Source organism: Diceros bicornis, chromosome 9, assembly GCF_020826845.1.
Source record: "Diceros bicornis minor isolate mBicDic1 chromosome 9, mDicBic1.mat.cur, whole genome shotgun sequence".
Classification (NCBI taxonomy): domain Eukaryota; kingdom Metazoa; phylum Chordata; class Mammalia; order Perissodactyla; family Rhinocerotidae; genus Diceros; species Diceros bicornis.
In genome coordinates, this window is record NC_080748.1 from 22,233,294 (window position 1) to 22,253,818 (window position 20,525).

Here is a 20,525-nt window from a genome sequence, read left to right on the forward strand (position 1 = left end):
CCTAGGAGCAGCACGGAATGAGGTGGCTGACTTTAGCGGTGACAAGAAGGACTCTCTCACACCAGGTGCCAAAGAACAGCTGCCCATCCCCAAGTCTGGGCATCAGATGAACCGGGGTTTCCTGTTGTTGTCAGTACACACATACGGCATAGTTTCACAAAACTACCCTTCTTGTTTCATTGCTTTATAAAGAACACCCCATATACGATCATCATTCAAATTCACTGACTGCCAGCACCAAAAGTAAAAGCTCCAACACTGGAAAAGCACGGCATGGAGTGTGGATCCCGAGATCAACTTCAGAATGGCTCAGCCCTGACAGTACTCACAGTAGAGTGCAGACACTACATTGTGTCTGGTTCTGAGATGGGAGGACTCCATCCATGAGCACTGTCACTCAGTCACCAGACGGGGGACGAGGGCTTCTCTTGGCTTTGGCACTCTGCTTCCTGGATGGGTTTCCAATTGGTGGGGGCAATGAGTGAGCAGCTCAAAGTAGATCAATAGCCCACAGATGGTCCAACACAATACTCTGGAATCCCACCCAGGCCAGGACCGAGACAGAAGCTAAGGGCTGTTGTCAGCCACAAGGTCTTCCCAAAGCACAGCAGCACAGCACCCCCTTCAGCCCCTTCCTCAACCTAAAGCCCAGCAGAGAGGAAGCTCTTGGGGAGAGGAGGAGGGAAGGTGGCATAGGTAAAGGCTTCTCGAAGGCCTGTGCTCTAGGCCACACCCGACAAGGCATCACAGTGGGGAATATGACCCCACCTAGAAAATGAATGGCACTATTTTAACAGTAGAGCATCTGGGGAAACCCAGGATGCCTACTCTGAAACTTAAATCAAGAACGTGGAAGCCACACCAGTATGCAGGTATAGTCTCCTCTATAAATCTAGATGGATATTTTAGTTTTCAAGAACCACAGGAACACTTTTTAAAAACTTGAACCACTTAGTATAGTGCAGGTGCTAAGCAGATTTTAGAAGAGACCGTACATAGAGAGTGGGTTAAGCCATCACTTATAACCATCTTTGTGAAACACAGTTACACCTCTGGGTTTTTCTGGTGAGATTTGAGGTTAAACAGGGAACCAAGTTGTGCTTCACTCACAACTCATAACCGTCCAGGCTGCGTGTACACACACACGGTCGTGCAAAAGCCCTCGTACAACTATATCCAGCCTTTCAGATTAGGCACAGAGGGCCAGCAGCTCACCCCGTGTCCCACCAAGGAGAAGAGCAGTAACTTTCCTATTTCAGTACCATTATGAGCAGAAACGTATGATGTAAAATAGGGCTCCTTCCATAAAGCTTAGGATTTAAAGCAGAAGAAGGGAAGACAAAACAAAATTCCCACAAAATCAAAGTATTTCCACACTGGTCCTGTGCTTCAGGAAACCCTGAGATGAACGTAGTCCTCAAATGCCTGCACTCAGATCCAGGTTCACCAGAACACTTCAGTGAGCTTCCAACTGGCTCATCATTAACCTCCTGCTGTGTTCGTAGGCCAAAAACAGTGCCCCACTGGCAGGGAACGCTCGGATTATGGTAGGTTTCAGGCCAGAATATAAGGCTGTTATTCCTAGAAGATAAAAGGTGATCAAAGACTCAGACTCCCCTCCTTGGAGATGCCCCACGAAGCTGCACAGTGTAGATATTTTTACACTTCCAAATCCAGACAACAGCACTAAAAACCACAAGTGATGGAAGGACTTATTTCCAGGTTTCCCCAGACTAACGGAACTAAACAGACTAACGGAGACAAGACAAGCGTTAGGTCTCCCAGCAAAGCTGGTTGATGCTTAGGTAACATATACCAATTCCACGCCTGGTTAACTCCTGGTAAATGGATTGGGAAGAGCTGAGGCCTCACACGGGCCGACAGAAGGCATCCATAGGGCCACAGGGGGCAGCAGCTTTGCAGCTTCTCCTGGGGGCGAGGACCACGAGGCATGGGGCCAGAAGGAGCACTGGTGTTGAAGTCAGAGACCTGTTTCTAGTATCAGCACTGCCCAAGGTAGTTATGCAGAACTAGTCAGATAAGGGAGGTGTGAATACTTCGTAAAACTAAAGTGTTATGGAAATTTAAAGAGGGGTTACTATCAGTAATATACAAGATGTCTGTGCTCTATTTGGGATACAAATTAAACAGTTTCTGCAAACTGTTACCGTGCTCTCTCTCTCAAAATCAAGGCAGAGAAGTTCACATCCCAAGTTTTAAGATGTATAGTGGATGCTGGAGGGACAGATCTTTACTCACTAGTAGGCTAAAACTGGTTTTATACAAACATTAATTAGAAAATCTTTATCCTCCTGCATAACTCTAAATATTAACAGCATATCACCTTCACAAGTTGCTTAGTGCGTTTCTTTTTTTTTTTTTTTTTTGGTGAGGAAGATCAGCCCTGAGCTAACATCCATGCTAATCCTCCACTTTTTGCTGAGGAAGACCGGCTCTGAGCTAACATCTATTGCCAATCCTCCTCCTTTTTCTTCCCCCGCAAAGCCCCAGTAGATAGTTGTACGTCATAGTTGCACATCCTTCTAGTTGCTGTATGTGGGACGCGGCCTCAGCATGGCCGGAGAAGCCGTGCATCGGTGCGCACCCGGATCTGAGCTCGGGCTGCCAGTAGCAGAGTGCGCGCACTTAACCGCTAAGCCACGGGGCCGGCCCCGCTTAGCGCGTTTCTAATTCCAGAAGTCTTAGCATTAAGAATGTCATCTATTCTTTTATGTTCCTTTGTGGTTCTTAGAGATCATCTTCTGCTAATATCTCTATTAAGTAAAACAAGTTGTGCTAACTTCAAAACATCCCTTCCCTTAGACAAAGCCCGTATTTTAAAAATCCCTTCCAGGCTATTTAGAACAAAGAATCCTGACAGGTGGTACCTGGTCCAGGGGTTAGGAATAAGAACTTTAAATATTCTTGAGAATAATGAAAGCAAACTCAAGAAAGGGGGTTGGAAACAGGCATCCACAAAGGTGGATTAATATACAGTACCAGAAAAGGGATATGAGGCGGCGGAGGAGAGCAATCAGGAGACCACCTGATCCACCTCAACAAGACCAGCAGCGAAATGACCGGTCACTCCATACACACCTCCTCTGTTTCTGCAATGACCAGACTCACCTTCACTTCTCACAACACTTATAAAGGTTCTGAGAAATCCTGCCTGTTTCCCAGACATGGAAAGAACTTGAATTCTGGATTTTACACAATCCACTGGGTATACAGCAAGCCAGAGGCAGATGCCACCAATGCCGCCACTTACCATCAAAGAGACAGGGCCTAGAAAAGAAAATTAGCAAACAGTATTCTGTCTCAAGAACAGCTGATGTGACATTTCCAGAGGCCAACAGTAGTGGCCACAGGTAGGTGCAAATAAAAATGCTGCAGAACACAGTTCCCTGAGGAGACTGTCAAAGCTCTAAGAGAACAAGGTTCCGTTTGGTGGTCTGGGTCTACCCCTCATCAAGCCAGGACAAGAAGCCCTAGTGAGGGTCGTGTTTCGGCTGGTCATTGTGGCACTGTGGCCCTCCTGCCCCATCCTCCAGAGGGCTGGCCCCCAGAACCAGCAGGCCCCCAGCAGCACGGCAACCCCTCACCATGAGGAATGAGAACAGAGGTCAGTGAAACACAGCCCGAGGCGTTTTTCAGCTTTCTCTTAAGCATTTTAATATTTTAATGCCCCGCAGCCCTGACTCTTCCTTCACCATGAGAACCAAAGTTGTCTTATTAACAGGATAGTTAAGCCTGGGAGCGTGACTAACCCCAGAATAGGTCCACCAACACTGAAGGGAGGTGCTTAAGAGAAAAGTAATCACTCTGTGAGCCAAACGTTGGTACGGTTGCGTCCAGCAGCTACAGAGGATAAGCCAGAAAGAACTACACTTTTCACTGCTCTCAAAACACTTTCAAGGTTTATTACCAAGTTTCAAGCTTATTGCAAGCTGATTTGTAGGTGATTTCCTCCCTTATTGGTGATTTCCCACAGGGAAAGCAATTTATATATTTCTTCTTCCCTAAAACAGATCCAGAGGAAATTCACAAATGTTATTCCAGGAAAGAAGTTCGGGATGAACTGCTTCAGCCCCTGTCCTGAGGAAATTGCCAAGCCCAGAGGAAGGTGCTAGAAATTGTTAGGCCATGTTACTCTCTGGGATCCAGAAACTCCCCAGTGCCAGGTGGACCCCCACAAGGGGGCGCAGAGTGCACAGAATCTGCAGCAAGCCCACCATGGGAAGCGGACACCATCACCCCACCTGCTGTCCTTGCAAATACATTCACCTAGGTCATCTTTTGATCTCCCGGATGCAAAAAACGATCGGCTCAGTTCATAGCCGCCGAAGACGAAGAAATAGCCGGGGACTTCTCGAAGTAAAGTGCTCGAGAGTCCATGGTAGAAGCCCAAGGGGCCATCCTTTCTAAGGATGCTCTTCACAACAGACCACACTGTACTGGGAGGAGACAGAGAGAGAGACAGTCACGGCAGGCGAAGCAGCAGGGAAGCAGCTAGTTCTGTAGACAGAAAACCAGAGTTCTAAAAGGCTGCTGTGGAAGGAAATCTCAGAGAAGCACAGATACAATGATTTTATAACAAGTTTTCTCTCCTGAACTACTCTAGGGTAAAGAAATCTTATTAAAATGGATGAATACATTTCTAGAAGTCATTATCAAAGATGTAAGAGAGCTAAGACCCATTTTTTCGATAGTGAATAAGTGAAATTACAATAAGGGGTTGTCCAAACTCAGCAAGAATAAAATGGTATCATATTGCCCAGTCTCTTACCTCCCTCAGTTCCTAGCTCCCCGACCTTTCTTTTGATCTGGTGTTTGGAGAGAATTTGTTCAGGTGTTTAGGGTTTGTTTGCTTTGTGTTAGTGCAGGGAAATGAGCAAGTAACAATCAAGACAAAAGAAATTCTAAGAACGGAGCTACAGCTCCTGAAAGGCAAGAAGCACCGAGGATTTAGTTCCTAGAGAGATAAGTGTGCACGAGTTTTTACTTTAGCAGATCAGGCCCCTGCAGCAGCCGGAACGCAGGACTCCTTCCGTCCAGACTCCTCTTCCTGGTGGCGTGCGCCACGGCAGGAAGGAGAGCGCCAGAAACCACACCCTCGGTAGGCTTGGTGAACCCCTGGCTCCTCATTCTGTTCTCAAAGAGCAGGTGACTCGGTTTGGACCAATAAAGATCAAGCCCTGAGGGGATAACGGCCACCTGCTTTTAACTATCCCGACGCAAATCGAGACGGAGGAATGAATGCACTTTAGTCCAAAAATGGAAGCATTCGCCTCATCTCCTGTGGGTTTAGTACCACCAGCCACAGTCCCCAGCAGGGTTGTGAAACTGGAATCCAATGCGAGTCCAAGAATAAGGGGGAAAGTCTGAGAAACAAATTGCCAGAAGACTTCTCGGAGAGTTCCCAGGGGTCAGAAAAGAAGATCCTTTCCAAACCCTGGGACGGGGTTTTGACGCGGCAATCCTTCCTAGGACGGGAATTACTGAACTGCTCACAGCAGGACAACTGGCTCCCTGGTGCTCACCTGTTAAATACCAGCATCCTGCTGTCACTGGACAACCAAGACGTGTCACACATTTCCAGAAGAGCCCTAGGAGGTCATCCCCTCAGCTGATTGCCCAAGGGAGAGAGATTCCCTAACGATTTTTCTCCAAACTGTGAGCAAAAGCCTAATAGACCTACCACATCCAGTTGTCCTAAAGTTACATTAAACTAACAGTCACATACATTAACGTCAAACATCAGTATAAAATCAAGGCCTGCCTCCCATCTCAGCCCCGACCTCCTGTGCCCCATTCGGTGACGCAGGTGGATGTAAGGCGGGCCCCCAGGGGCCGAGCTGGCCTGTTACTACAAACCCAGGTTTCTACGAGTTGGCTCGGGGTGAGGCTTTCTTGCAGGAGGAAGACACTGCCTGCAGTATGGACTTCCTTTTGATCTTAGAGAATTAAAGGTCAAACCATTTCCAGACGACAGCCAGACACACCACTGTACGTGCACACGGCTTTCCAGTGTGTGGACACTGCCCACCGCCGCTCACTCCGTTCCTTCCCCTCCACTCCTACTTGGCTCGTTTGTCAAAACCAAAGCTTCAATGGTTTCCGCCGTCTTCCGGCCAGCCTGCAGGTCCACGCTTGCCTCCCTCAGGGTCTCTCTGTCAACCTGCTGACGGGCAATAGTCCACGAGGGTCCCAGTTTGCCAGGTTTGCTGGAACAAAGGTGGCACCAATAAACGCAGCTGGCTGGTCAATCTAAGATGCAGTAACGGCTCGGACGCTGAGTGAACACCAAGCACATTGTTACAAGGCAACCACAAGGCCACACCAGACGTGCAGTGGACTCTGGCTCTCTAATGAACCCCCTCCTCTGCCAGCGCACTAACTGAGGGCCGCGCACCCCCGGCTGGGCCCACGGCGGAAACGTGCGGAACTGGAATGGAAACGGCGCCAGGCGTGGGATGGGATTTTGTAAGAACCGACTGTTTGCCACCCATTCGACAAACATGTACCTGGACACCCCTGCTGTGTACCACCCCGTCCAGCCAAAGGTCCAAGGGGAACACTAGGCAGGATAGCGCAGACCGAGAGCAGACAAATATTGACGATGTCACTGCAGAAATCCACCGGGTTCTCACAGGCACTTTTCTTTTCACTACTTCTGCTTACTAATCTTTTCTCTAGCTCTGACCCCTACGAAACATTCCGGAGCCCCGCATGTGGCTGTAGGGAAAGACTGCTGGACGGGGGCTCAGAAGACACGGCTTTGCGTCCCGCTTTCTCGGTTACTAACCAGTGATCCCGAGCCCATCCGTGTCTGCGCTCCAGTCTCCCCGTGTCCCACACAGACACCACCACCTGCCTTGCTCCCCTCACAGGACCAGGGTGACGGCTAGAACCACGACATACACGTCAGAGCTGTGTAAACTAAGGCAGCATTTCCCGATAGCTAACGAGCAAACGCTGTCTGCAGGATGAAAAAGCAGCAGCCCCACAGGTTCAAAAAGATGAGAGAGCTGGGTTAGGCCAAGTGAAACAGGATGGTTTCTTTCCTGCAGGACTCCCTCCAGAATCTCTTGTGGTTGCTCACTGTGTCCCTGTCTTCTCCCCTCATTTGTCCCTCTCAAAGGATGCTGAAGGAGACCTACACTCCAGGTCTCCTCGAGTAGAAGGTTTCTCCCTGGAGTGGGCAGAGCTACAGTCCCTACAGTGTCCCTTCTGTCAGTTTCTGTCGTGGGGACCACAGCCTCCTGGGTTGTCTCCTGCTTATTCCTTCCTCTCCTTCCTGACCCCTCTGTGCTGGAGGGTCCCAGCACCGGTGCTCAGCCCTCTATAGACACTGTCTCCCTGGGGGATCTCATCCAGTCCCAGGCCTCTAAAAACAAGCTCCATCCATCAAGATGGAATTCCTGTCTACAAAAGGGCACATCTTTAGACCTCTAGTCACCCCGAGAGAACATTTCTACAGAAAAGGAACCCACTTTAGTCATGTGGGACCTGTAGCTGCATAGGGTTTCAAACTCCTACCAAAACAACCAATAAGACCACCCTTTGCAACCATGAAGCTGATACAGTAATTTTAAGTGATTTAAAACAAATCAATCTTCAAAGGAGGGATGGCTAAACATCTCCATGATTTCCAAATTCTTTTCAGTCTCTGTATCATAAATACCCAAGGGATGACCAAGCACAAGCTCAAGTCGGATGTTTGGGACAGACTTGGCCAAACAGTAGGTTCACCTGCATCTTCTCAGATGCGTCTGACCCTTCCTAAAATTCCAAGTTTCTCCTCAAACCTAGTTGGCTCAGGCAACTTCTTCCAATGCTCTGCACTTTGCTGATGAACTGGAGCCCAAAAGGTGGATCACAAGTTGTGTCTATGGTTTCAGTCCAGCACTTCTGCCCACGAGAGAAGTAGCACCACCATCAGCACCTGAAAAGCATTTCCTGAAGAATACCAGCACGTAAGGGCGGTTCGTTCTCCATGGTGGGTCGTGGGCAATTCTCCTTTTGCATAACGCATACGTGTTTGCCAAGTTTTATACAACGACGGGGTATGACTTCATAATCAGAAAGAAAGCAGTTATTTTAAAAAACGAAACATCCTTGCCCGTAAGGTATCATAAAAATCACAACAACAGTATTGTTTTTTAAAACAAACAGAAAGAGGGTCAGTGTCCTCGACTCACCTCAGCCTTGCCTGCTTGTCCAATCCAACCACTTTCCGCACCACCTGCTGGCAGAAGCCGTAGCACATGAAGAGGACCGAGTTCTCGGCGACGTTGGCGATCAGCGCCGGGCTGGTCCCCCTGTAGAAGCCCCGGAAGCCCACCTGGGAGTAGGTCTTCAGGCAGCAGTCGGTCAGGCCCCTGTACAGGCCAGGGAACGTCTGCATCTTCACTTTCATGGTGTCGAAGGGCTGCCCAGTCAGGACGCAGGCTGTGCCCCCTGCAAGCAGGGCAGAGTCCTTCTCCAGCACACGTCTACAGCAGTGTTTCAGAGCGCAGCCCCAACTACCCACGGAAACGAGGGACAGGCAGCCTATGCCAGGGCTCACCTCTGCTTCAGTTCATTTTCACCTCTTTCCCCCATATCTTCTAGCCGAGTCCAATAAACCACTTCTAGGAGTTCCCTAACGTGCCCAGCAGCCAGCTCCAGCCCTGCAGGAGCTCACACGTGGTAGGGGACAGATGTGTGCTCAACAGTGAAAGCTACGGGATGCAAAGGTGGGGTGTGTGTTCAGGAGCATCGGCAATGGGGTCAGAGGGACCTGGGCTTGAAGCCCGGCTCTGCTGTGAGACCCTGGACAAGCGATGTGACTTCTAAGACTCAACTCCTGAGCTGTGTCCATCTCGGGGGTTAGTGTGAGGACTAAATAAAACTGGATGAGAAGGCTTAACCTAATGCCTGCTACACAACAAGTGGTTAATAAACAGCAGTGTGTGTGTGTGTGTGTGTGTGTGTGTGTGTGTGTGTGTGTGTGGCATTATAAAAGGGAGGAGGGGAGAAATCCGGGAACAGTTCATCATTCTGCCTAATGCCCAGTGGGACTGATGACCATCAGAAAAGCAAAAGAGGAACAGGCAGCAGATAAAGAAAACAAAGAGCCTGGCTAATTAATCCCTGAGGAGCTAAATATTTGACCCTATGAAAAAACCTCTAATTTGGACTGTCCCCATTAATGATTTGCATTCCAACAGGGAACGGACTGAAACTTACCTCTGCTTGACACAAACCCTATATTTATAAGCTTTTATACTCTAAGAGTGTTAAATACAGCAGAATCTAAATTGCATTAGATGCCTTCAATAAAAATTCTGAAGGTAGGGAAAAGAATGAGCCATAACGCCTCTATAATGTCCCCAGACCCTGGACTGGGGTCAGCATTCTGGGAACCGCCACTGGCGAACGCCTTCCACTTTCCTTGGGCCCCAGACGTGCCCTGCTTGTGTCAGGAAACATAACCACTGGATGAGGTTATTAAAGCCTCATCAAAATTGAAGAGAAGGCTTACATAAAATATTTAAGAAATGCAGTTTCCCAACTTTCACATTATACATAGTTACTCCAACTAAGCTGTGGAAAGGAGAGATGGGGGAGGGGCTGTCAAGAATAACTCCCAATTAACTATTGGCAGAGAAACAGACACGTCCAAAGAGTCTGAAAGCTGTCTGACCTCTCCTTGAAGCGATCACAAGTCTGATCTCCGTGACCCTATCACTATTGTTTGTTCCTTCTAGGAGAGGAACGATATATTTCTGCTTTGTCTTGCCAAATTATCACCAATTCTGAATTGGTGGACTATAATTTAATAAGATTTTACTGTAATTAGAGTTATTCTCTCTCAGGTACTGCTAGACTAAAATCAAAAAAGATCCTAATTATAGCCAAATAATTCATTCCAAAAGAAGAGGTGAACGTCAGGATTTAAGTGGGTACATAATTTAGATAATCTAGATGCAGGTAAGCTCAATTAAGCATATAATTCAGAGTATCATAAGATTTTAATTTTTATATATAACATTACTCTGTATTAAAAATATATATATTTTAACTGGAAGTTTTCTGTATTTTTTTTTGGTGAGGAAGATCAGCCCTCAGCTAACATCGAATGCCAATCCTCTTTTTGCTGAGGGAGATTGGCCCTGGGCTAACATCCATGCCCATCGTCCTCCACTTTATATGGGATGCCGCCACAGCATGGCTTGACAAGCGGTGCGTCGGTGCGCGCCTTGGATCCGAACCTGCGAACCCCGGACCGCCACAGCAGAGCGCGTGCACTTAACCACTGCGCTGCCACCGGGCCAGCCCCATGGAAGTTTTCCATATTTTAACCCAATCATCCTGAACAGTTCAGATATCACAGATTACAACAATATGCATGGGTCGTATATCTGTAACAGTTACATTTCCAACAGAGAGAAGGCAGGAGGCTAATGAATTTTCAAATGCCAGCTCCAATTCTCTCCTTGCACCCACGGAGGTAAGCTGATTTCCTCTGTCACGTACCACACACAAATGACCCTGTGGCAGCCCTCACCATGCCCCCTCCAGTGGATGATGACTATTCTGAACACCAGCACCAACCGCTGAGCCCGACACCTAGCAGGTTTCAGATATTTATCAAGTTAATGAAGCAATAATTTACAGGAATTAAATATCTTCCCACTGGCTTGGAGCTCAGACCTGTGATCATCTCCTTCTCCTTAAGAGACGAACAGAGATAGCCTCTGCATCCTTTCGGAGGTGTCACAGTTGCATTTTATTCTGTAAGAGAGGCGCTCAGGTGGTGCTGCTCCCTACACTTGACCAAGGCTGCTGCCGGGGATTTTCAGTCCTCGACACAGTGGAGTCAGCAAATGATGAGCAGCTGAGGAAACTGGAGGGGCAGGACAGCTCAGAGGGAGGGCAGAGGTGAAACTCCAGACGCAGACCTTCAACCAGAAGGATCTGCTCCACCCACGCAGAGGCGGGACCCTCAAACCCCTCCGGGGGCAGTCATTAAATGTTCCATTTAACAGTACAGAGAAGTGCATCATTTTCAAAACATTCCAATCAAAGAAGACTCAGTTTGTTTTTAATTTTGACATTTGAGAGGATAGACTTCAATTCTCTAAAATGTGACATTCCCCCAGTACACTGTTAAACAGGCACACTGCATCAGAGCAGTCCGAGTAGGGCGTGTTATTTCATAGTTGCTAAACCACGAAGTCTTAAAGCACTACCAAGGTTTCCCTTCAAGGCCACTTGACTTTTGAGATGCACGCTGCCTCATTTCAATGGTTATCCAATTACCAGCTCTCTCCTTCAAATCCTCCCCCTGCTGGCTGCCTGGGGCTCTCGATCCTTCTCTGGAATCTCTCCCACAGCAGCACAGATAGACAGTGCTGGCTTCCCGGCACTTCAGAGGAGAGGAGTGGGGCTGAAAACCTGTTTGGTGGGGGAGGTTCATTTACAAGAAAAAGGAGAGACGGAGAAGAACTATGTATGCTACAGCCACGTCACCTCAGACCACAACTGGCTCTGCTCTCAGGCAGGAATCACTCTCCTGGGTGGACTGTGCACACAAAGCACTAGGGGTGGTCCTCTCCTCTTGGCAAGAGCCAGCCGAAAGATCCCAAAGCCCAACCGTTTCCCCATCCAGAGAGCTGGGGCTGGGGCAGCCAAGGCTCCAAACTAACACCCCTCTCTGGGAATGCTGTTGGCCCATTATGTAGTATTAACAGACAACGGAACTAGACAAGGACCCAAGCAACCAAAGTCCTAGCCCTGTCTTTATACCATCTAGCTGTGCAACCTTGAACAAATCCACCGTCCCTCTCTGGGCCTCTTTTTCTACATATACAATGAACATTAGAGCCAGGGGTCTCTAAAGCTCTTCTAGGTCCATCATTTGAATACAGGGACCCCTCCCAAGTGGGACTGCTGCTCCCATTTGCATTCCATGTGCCTCCCAGCAGAAAGTTCTCAGGTCACTAACGGGAACCTCCTCTGCCCAGAGCCAGGACAGGCTCAGACCCCCTGCAAAGGAGCCGGTTATCCTTGGAAGTTAGAACCACCCAGGGCAGCGCTGCAGCAGTGAGGGGCGACCCTGCGCACCAGCACAGGAAGAAACCCCCACCCACAGTGATCGGGAAGATGAACTGCTGGTCGTGTAAGGGCCCGACGCATGTGAATACTGTTGCAGAGAAGCACATCCACCAGCAAATGCCTCACACACCAGACTCCCAACAATACTGTTGCAATTTATATCTTTAAAATTTACTGTATATTATAAATGTGGCCCCCAATACCTGTCCACACATAAATGCCTTTCTAGCAAAAGGTAAGCCTCTTAATTCTATCATAGCACATCCTATATCTTTGATTGACTGAAGGCCATTTAATTCCAAAACCTGAGAATATCTCCTGTGGTTAAATACCCTCCCATTGCAGAAACAAAAACTGAGCCCAAAGGGTTCACAGAATGGTAAGAGGATGCAGAGGCAGGCGAATGGTTCCATGTTCCCATGGTCAGTGTCCTCTGAATGTGGCATGTGAGCAAGGGAGCCTGGGGGCTGCAGCTTGATTCCACGGCAGGATGAGGGGCTGACCCAAAGTCACGCAGTCAAGAGGCCACTGGGCAGAACCCGGGTGGCCCTAAGTTTCCCCTGCTCCTGGAGTGGGACACTCCTTGCGCTCTCTTGCTCTCTAACCCGGGAGCCCGTGCCCTCCCCTGCACTTCTTATCAGCGTCTGCAATGTGCTCTCTGGCCTTTTTTTTTTGGTGAGGAAGATTGTCCCTGAGCTAACATCTGTGGCCATCATCCTGTATTTTGTATGTGGGACACCATCATAGCATGGCTCAATGAGCAGTGCGTAGGTCCACGTCCACGCCCGGGATCAGAACCCATGAACCCGGGGCCACTGAAGCGGAGCCTGTGAACTTAACCACTACACCACCAGGCCAGCCCCTCTGGCCTTCCTCATTAGCCTACCTTGGCCGACCTTTGGATTATGGGAAAATACTTTGTTCCTCTCTGAACCCGACTTCTTTTTTATAATTAAGGACAGGATAAGAGGAGGCGGCTCTCCGACTACACTTGGGCTGTTGACCCAGGAGGTCCCACCAGATAAGAGGACAAAGGGCAAGCCACCCCCCTGGCCTCTCCACTCCGGGGAGCTGTGACTCATTATAAGAATCGGTGCGGGAGGCAAGGGTAGACCAGGGTTTTCATCCGAGAAGTATGAGCATTCCAGTGGTCCTCCAGCCCTAAAATAACACAGGAACCTGGAGAACCAAGTTACCACCCCTGCACGTCCACCTCTGCCATTCGCCTCAGGCTGAGTAAGGTGATCTCTTTAGAGAGTAGCCTGCGTGTTGCAAGTGCTGCCCGGGAGTGCTGACCTGCGCCCATGGGGCCGCCCACCATTCCCCCACAAATCCTAGGGCCTCTCCTTTCCTCTCAGGGCTTTAAGACACAGTCGAACGTCAGTCTCATTCACCAAAGACACTTCTAAAGGGTGTCCTCCTTTCTCTCCCTGGCAGCAGGAAGGTCAGTAACTGGGATTTCCCTGGAGAGATGGCACGGTGTGATTTTTGCACTACAAGGGCTCTGAAGACTGCCAGGCTCAGAGTGGAAGCCCACGTCACCCACATATCCCAGCTGTGTGACCATGGACAAGGGACGTCAGCTCTGAGCTGCGATGTCTTCCAGCTGTAAACTGGCTATGCCCGCACCCCGACTCAACAAGTTTTATCACAACGGGAACTACTCCACCTTCTGCCATGCTTGGACACAGTACTACACTTCCATCAAATGGCTTCATCCCAGAGTTAAGGCGTATTGCCTCTGGAGTGACCAAGGTAACGCGTTCACCACGCTCTCACTCGACCTCACCTGTAGAAGGTACTGGGAGGAGGGGACGGGTCTTCTCTGGGATTACCTGCGGCCCCTGCCGTGAGGTCAATGGCAGCCTGGATGGCAGGATTGGACTTCATGTTCGTCTGCTCCTCTGCTGGGCTCCGTGGAAGGCAGCTCTCTGGAGCTTAGGACAGGCGCCTCATATCCCTGGGAGGGGGGCAGTGTTCACCATCAGTCAGACCCCTGCAGCCTCCCTTTCTCTAGGCCTGCTGCCTAGTTACCGGGCCTGAACTTCTGGGACCCGCGAAAGGGGCTCTACTCGCTCCAAAGGAAGAGGGCTCAAGGTGTCCATGCAGCTTAGCCGTGGCCTCCCCTCTCCCGCCCACCACCTCCCCACGGAAAGCTCACGGGTGAAAAACCTTCCCTGAGTATCAACACCACAGCCACAGGAGGGGGGCACCTCAACCGACCTTTCTGAAAACCTTAGAAACAAATGCCAAATAAGTGAGCCAACCACAGATGGCTCACATCGAATTAGTTTTCAGACGTGACGTGGATCTACCAGTCCACCAGGCTCAGTCCGAAATCCAGACAGTGGCCTGTGCTGGGTCTCCAAGAGGAGGTCACCCAACAGTCTGGGAAGGAGCAGGTCAGGAGCTCTGCTGAGTAACACAGGCCGATGACACTGAATGCCTGCTCTGCCACCAGGGGGCTCCCTGGGCCTCTAGAGCTGGGGGTCCCCATCTACACAAGGTGAATAATAAAAGTATTGTCATCATAACACAAAGGCCACCACAGATAGCCACGTCAGCACCAAATGTTACTGTCATCGTAGTCCCCTCCAGAGCTCAACTGTGAACGTGCACTCAAATCACCCGGGGACCTCGTTAAAACGCACATTCCGAGGCGACAGGCCTCAGCTGGGGCCAGAAACGCTGCCCGTCTTGACCGCTCCCTCGCAGATGAGGCGGATAAGGCCTGGCCACCAACCACTCTGAAGAGCAACACCTGGTCCACCGTGTCCCAAATTTGCTGGATAAGAACCACCTGGGGCACTTGTTCAAGATTCGGATAACCAGGCCTCCCTCCTGGAAACCTTGATTCAGGAGGTTTGGGCTGAAACCTAGGAAGTTTGGGAAAACTAGAGTCTACTACTCTACTTTTAGACAAAAATCAGTTATTGCTGAGCATGGACTTAATAAACATCGACTAGAAAAAGGAAAGTTGGCTCCTTAACATAGAATATTCAAATAACCAATTCAGCGACAATTCCGTATGGTGTTCAAACGATGTTAAGTGACTTATCCGTGAATAACAAGGAATTTTTATTCCTTGCACTGAAGACCTGTGTGATCCCAGTCAGGCCACCTCTGGGGGGGGGGGTGCTGCCGGGTCATTGACAAACGCCAACATCATCCTCAACGCCAGCAGAAAACAATCTTAGCCAACAAGTTTTTTAACCACTTGAAGCATGCTGCCAATGACCAGACACCAAAAATCTTCCTTTCTTTACAAAAACTTTTAAAACCAGCAACAAGAAAAACACAGTACTTAATAAAGCAACTGAAACATACAAGACACCGATTTTATGTTATTGATGGGCCTGGAGAGGCAGGACCAATTACCAAGGTTGATAAGGTGGTGGCCATCGGGCATCTAGAGAAGGACATCAGAGTCTAATCCACTCTCCTCCTTTTCCAGATGGAAAACGGAGAACACAGGAAGACAAGGGCCTGTCCAAGGTCATACGACTAGCCACGGGTAGAGAGAGGATTCAACTTAAGTCTCACCTTTTGGGTCTGTGCTTACTAACCAATACTTCATTCCAGAATATTCCAACCTGGCAAAAAGAAAAAACAAAAAAACACTGAATCCTGCATTTCAGAGGAAAATGGGGGCGAGTGGGGAGAGAAGTCACACAGGCAGGTCACATCCAGTGTGGCCTTTTGGTGTGTTCATTCCTTTTGTTGTGGGCATTTCTTTCTTAGAAGGAAAGAAAGGCATATGTTATCAAGGTGAATTCAACGCTTTAGGTAAGCCAGACTTGAACACACCAAATCCTACAAATAACTACTTGTAGAATTGTTAGGATAGTAAACAGTGATGGGAACTAACAGATTAACTCAGAGGGTGCGGGCAATTGATTCAAATGATGCGTAGTTTTGGCTTGAAGAAGACGTACGGCTCGGGGGAGGCAAGACTAACCAGCAGGAGTTGAAACCCATTCGGTACCGCTTGGAACAGAAAAACGGAATCGTTTCAGCGTCCCTTTACCCCTCTTTCAAACTACACCAGGGTCCCACTTCGGGAGAGACAGCCAACAGCGCCAATCATACATCCTTCTCGTTCCTCAGGGAAATTAACTTCGTATGGGAGAATCCGACGAGGCACTTCCCACCACCTACACGAACCGCCACGGAAGATTCCAGCTTCAGGCTGAAGCTGGCGCGGCGGGGGCCGGAGCACAGGGGCGCTCGGATGCACACCAGGCTCGCCCCCAAGCAGCCCGGCGAGGCGCTCCTCCTCCGGGCCGGGATCCTGGTCCGCACAGGGGCAGCGCGAGAAACCAGTTCCAACTTGCCGAACGTCCGCTGACTCGGCCCGGCAGCCTGCCGGAGTCGCCCATTCATCGGCGCCTCCAACCTCCCCAGCGCTCGGGCGGCGCGGAGCGCGGAGGCCAGCTGCCACCACGGGGGCAAAGGAGGGCAGCGTTTTCCAGCAGGTGACCCCCGCGGGGAGGCGGCCGCCCAGCCCGCCGTCCCCCCGGCGGCGCCAGGGCGAAGGGCGCCGCGGGTCCCGGGGCACGTGCGCGGCGCGGCGGGCCGACGCCGGACCTCCGCCCGGCTGCCCGGGGAGGTCGCGCCGCCCGACCGGGGAGGCCCGCCCGCTCCCGCTCCCGCTCCCGCTCCCGCTCCCGCTCCCCACGCCCACCGGGCTCCCGCGAGCGCCGGGCCGGGGCTGAGCTCACCGCCACGTCCCGCTCGTCCCAGCTCGGGCTCCGCCGCCAGCTCTCGGCTCCCGCTCGGCGCCGGGGCGGCCTCTTAACACCCACGTCGGCCGCGGCCCCGCCCCGCGCGGGAGCGCACCCAGCGGGCGAGGAACCGGCGGCGCAACGGACGGGCGGGCGGCGCGGCGCCGGCAGGTGCCTCCCGGGGCAACGGAAGTCGGCGGTGCGTTGAGGCCGCGGGGGCGCCGGGAGCTGCGGGAGCCGGAGGAGCCGGGGCGCCGGGGCCCGGCCTCCAGGCTGCTTCCCTCCCCGCAGGTTCCCGGAGGCCTCGGCGAGCCTCGGCTGCAGTCTGACCTCAGGCGGGCCGGGTATCAGGAGTTAGGAGGACGGACTGAGTCTCTGGGCTGGTTAACCTTGCTGGGACTTGGGGCTCAAGGCCTTGATTTTTTTTTTTTTTAAAGATTTTATTTTTATTTTTTCCCCCCAAAGCCCCAAGGCCTTGATTTTAAGGTATAATTGAGGACGCAAGCACTGGAGAGGTAGTGATGAAAAATAAATTCGCTAATACCCGGTAAAAAAACGAAACAAAATAAAACATTTTACATTCTGCCTCCCCCAAGGAAATCCATCCCACAGAGGACATTCGGGAAAGCGCACCCGCCTATGACAACTGTAACTCTAAGCCGGCCTCTGATCTTTTAGTTCCTAATGAATTGTAGGTTATTTCTATGGCTCTCTGGCACTTAATTTACAATGTTATTTTGTGAACCCTAATAAGAAATATAAATATTTGCTTCTTCGGTCAACAAATATTGATTGACCGTGAACGATGTGCCAGGCACTGTTCTAGGCTCGGGGGGTAAAGCAGTTTGAACAAGGCTGACCGAAGCCCCTGCTCTCGTACAGCTTACGTTTCAGTGGAGGAGGCTGACGATAAAGGACTAAACCACAGGACTGAGAAGATCTGTAAGCTCCCCGAGGCAGGGAGCTTGTCTGTCTGCACCATGACATGTCCCGAGTGCACGGGACAGTGCCCACCGCACTCGGTGAAAGCGCCGAGTGAACGAACAGACGTCATTTCAGAGCGCGAGGAGCGCTGGGAAGGCAGCGCGGTGGAGAGGGCGGGTCGGCTTCACTGGATGTGGCACCGCTGGGAAGGCGACTGTTGAGCCAAGTTAGAAAGACGGGAAGGAGCCAATCCTGGGACAGTCTTTGAGAATATTCCAGACAAAAGAATATTCCCCGCCAAAGCTGAAGGTCCTGAAGCAAGGCTGCATTGTGCCTATACGGAGAACAGAAAGCAGGCCCTGGTGGTGGGAATGCAGTGAGTGAGGGGCGGAGAGAGGTGGGGAAGGAGGGCAGAGCAGTAGCCAAGGGCTGTGCTCTTTAAGGCATTTGGGCCTGTTTCCTGGCCCTGCCGGAACCCCACCTGGTAAGATTTTCTATTTCTTAGCTCGAAGTGTCTATAGACCGGATTGCTTCTATGTCAGCTGTCCTCACTCTTGTGTAATAGAAATACCTCTCCAGGCTAGGGTCGTGGGGGAGATGAGCTGGATTCCTCCCTCCTTCTGTGCCAGGCCTCTGCATTGGCACTTTTTCTGCTCAGTGTTTCTGGCGGTGCTGGGTTTATTTGTGAGATTGATGTAACATTAAAGTAAAATCTTACCCTCTGGGGAAAAAAAATTAAGTGCAATGAGGAGCCAGTTCAGGAGTTTAAACAAGTGAAGAAGATGGTCTGAATTAAGTTACTAATGATCACTTTGATGGCTGGGGAGAGAAGAAATTGTAGCAGAGTGAAAATGATGGGAAGGGGGCCAGTTAGGTGACTACTGAAATAGTCAAGGCCCAGGACAACGGTGGCTTGGACTGGGGGTCTAGAAGTGGGGGGAGAGGAAGGATGGGACCCCGCAGCACAGGTTCCAACCATTTGTAGTCTTTTGGTGGGGGCGCGTGCATGCACACACACACACCACAACACAGATTCACCCCCCACACACACACGGTATAAATGTTTTATGTAACGTGAGATTATCTTTGCCCCCAGAGGGCACTTGAACATTACAAATGTGTCCAAGGGTCAGAGTAAGTTAACTCCTAGGCCGAGAAGCAGTTTCCCAAGGGCATAATTTGAGAGGGCCAGGAAAGCAAAAAGAAACAATCTCAGCTGAAGCTACAGTCTTTGCTTATTGGAAGTTAAAAGCTCTTCTTTTAAAAAATTTTCTTGCCATGGCTAGTATAATAAGCCAGCAATTTGGCCTTCATACATTAGTGTAAGTTAGTTTGATTACAGAGCCGTCCACCAGGACGGGCGAGAGAGAGGGAGTTCGACAGGCAGAAGAGGGAGGAGAAGCCTAATTTGGGGAGGAGGCTTCGCCAGGGTGTCAGGCCCGGGTGAGGCCCACCGCAGGGAGGCTCTGAGAAGCCAGAAGGCAGTGAGGGAGAGAATGAGGAGGAAAAGGCGAGGAGGTGGGGGTGTGGGGACCAGGGAACTTGCAGATGCTTCAGAATTCGGCCTGAGGACGGGTCTGCCTGGAAGCCTCTCTGTCATCTCCAGAAATCATTTGCTAAGCACTGTTTCAACATAGTCCTCTCATATGCTGTGCAATGCACGTTAGAGTGACATGATCCTGGTCTCTGATAAACTTAAAATCCAAAGCAATTTTGCATACAAATGTACTGAGAATGACTCATTTTACATAGAGAGGGAAGAGGCAAGCATCTAGACAGTCTCATTTGACGGGCACAAAACCACTTCCCACTCCGCCGCATCTCCCCATCTCCCGTATGTGCTGCTGCAGGTCTGTTGATGCCCCTGCCCCAGCCCCTGCCCTTTGGCTTTGGGCACTGCACACCTTGTCAAAAGGCTACTGGGATCTCGGAGGCTCCTCAGAGTGCGCCACTTTGCACCTACTGCTTTGAGGATCTTGTTATTTCACTTATTAGCCCATCTGTGGCCCCGACCAGATCACCAGCCCCTGGAGGCAAGCATGAAGTCTTACTCGTTTTAGTATTCCAAGGGGGACTAAACTTTATTTTCACGTAGTAAGTGTTACATATTTATACTAACACCATACATCTATATTTATTTTATATAAACACATATATGTAATTCATCTCTTTTAGGACATGTTTGATACTATAGTTAGCCCTGGTTCCTAAACTAGATTAGCTGGAAATACATGTACATACAGGGAGAAAGATAAAAATTTCCCATCGTGGAAGGTGTGGAGACAAAACAGCTCTTATTCCACCTATGAGAAAAGAAGGGAAATAGCACATCTGACATTCTGCCACACACACAGTCCCCACGCAAATCAGGAAACCTCATGACAAGCAAGGCCCCACACCTAGCCCCATTCTCTCCTTTCTGTGCCTTTCAGCCAGTCCATTGCCTTTGGAAAGATGTTCATAATAAGTGAATACTTTTGCTAGAGGAGTCAAAGTAAATTGAAATGGTGAGCTAAAACTGCTGGAGACGTGGGTTTATTCTGGAGGCTTATTTCACAAAGAGCAAACCTCAGTGTGCGAATGCCACTGCCAGCCTGGCTAGTTGGATTTCCAAATATTGACTGTTCCTGGACAACTTGTTACATGGTGTCATCCATCTGCTGTGACACACAATTACCCTGCACTGGATAATCCTGATGTCATTCAGAAAATTACATAACAGATATAAATTGTTTAGTGCCCAACGATGGCAATGCTACTATCATTAATTAC

General features: G+C 50.1%; 1 protein-coding gene and 1 pseudogene across 1 annotated transcript; both read right to left on the reverse strand.

Moving 5' to 3' along the window:
- Positions 1–13,925, reverse strand: part of LOC131409910 (serine/threonine-protein phosphatase 4 regulatory subunit 2-like) — a 51,253-nt pseudogene extending 37,328 nt beyond the window's left edge.
- On the reverse strand, positions 999–15,155 carry LOC131409897 (mitochondrial ornithine transporter 1-like). Its single transcript, XM_058547651.1, has 7 exons — positions 14,734–15,155; positions 14,329–14,602; positions 13,941–14,065; positions 8,205–8,463; positions 4,288–4,457; positions 3,130–3,288; positions 999–1,581 (listed from the first exon to the last, which is right to left on the reverse strand). The coding sequence occupies exons 3-7, from the start codon at positions 13,993–13,995 to the stop codon at positions 1,457–1,459; spliced, it is 768 nt and encodes a 255-aa protein (XP_058403634.1). The 5' UTR covers positions 13,996–14,065; positions 14,329–14,602; positions 14,734–15,155; the 3' UTR covers positions 999–1,456.
- Positions 15,156–20,525: the final 5,370 nt, after the last annotated feature.

Coding starts and splice junctions, on each gene's coding strand:
- LOC131409897 (XM_058547651.1), bottom strand. CDS start 13,995: ATGAAGTCCAATCCTGCCATCCAGGCTGCCATTGACCTCACGGCAGGG. Junction 8,464..13,940: donor CCTCACGGCAGGGGCCGCAG/GTAATCCCAGAG, acceptor CCCTGCTTGCAG/GGGGCACAGCCTGCGTCCTG. Junction 3,289..4,287: donor GAGATCAAAAGATGACCTAG/GTGAATGTATTT, acceptor TTTCTTTTCTAG/GCCCTGTCTCTTTGATGGTA.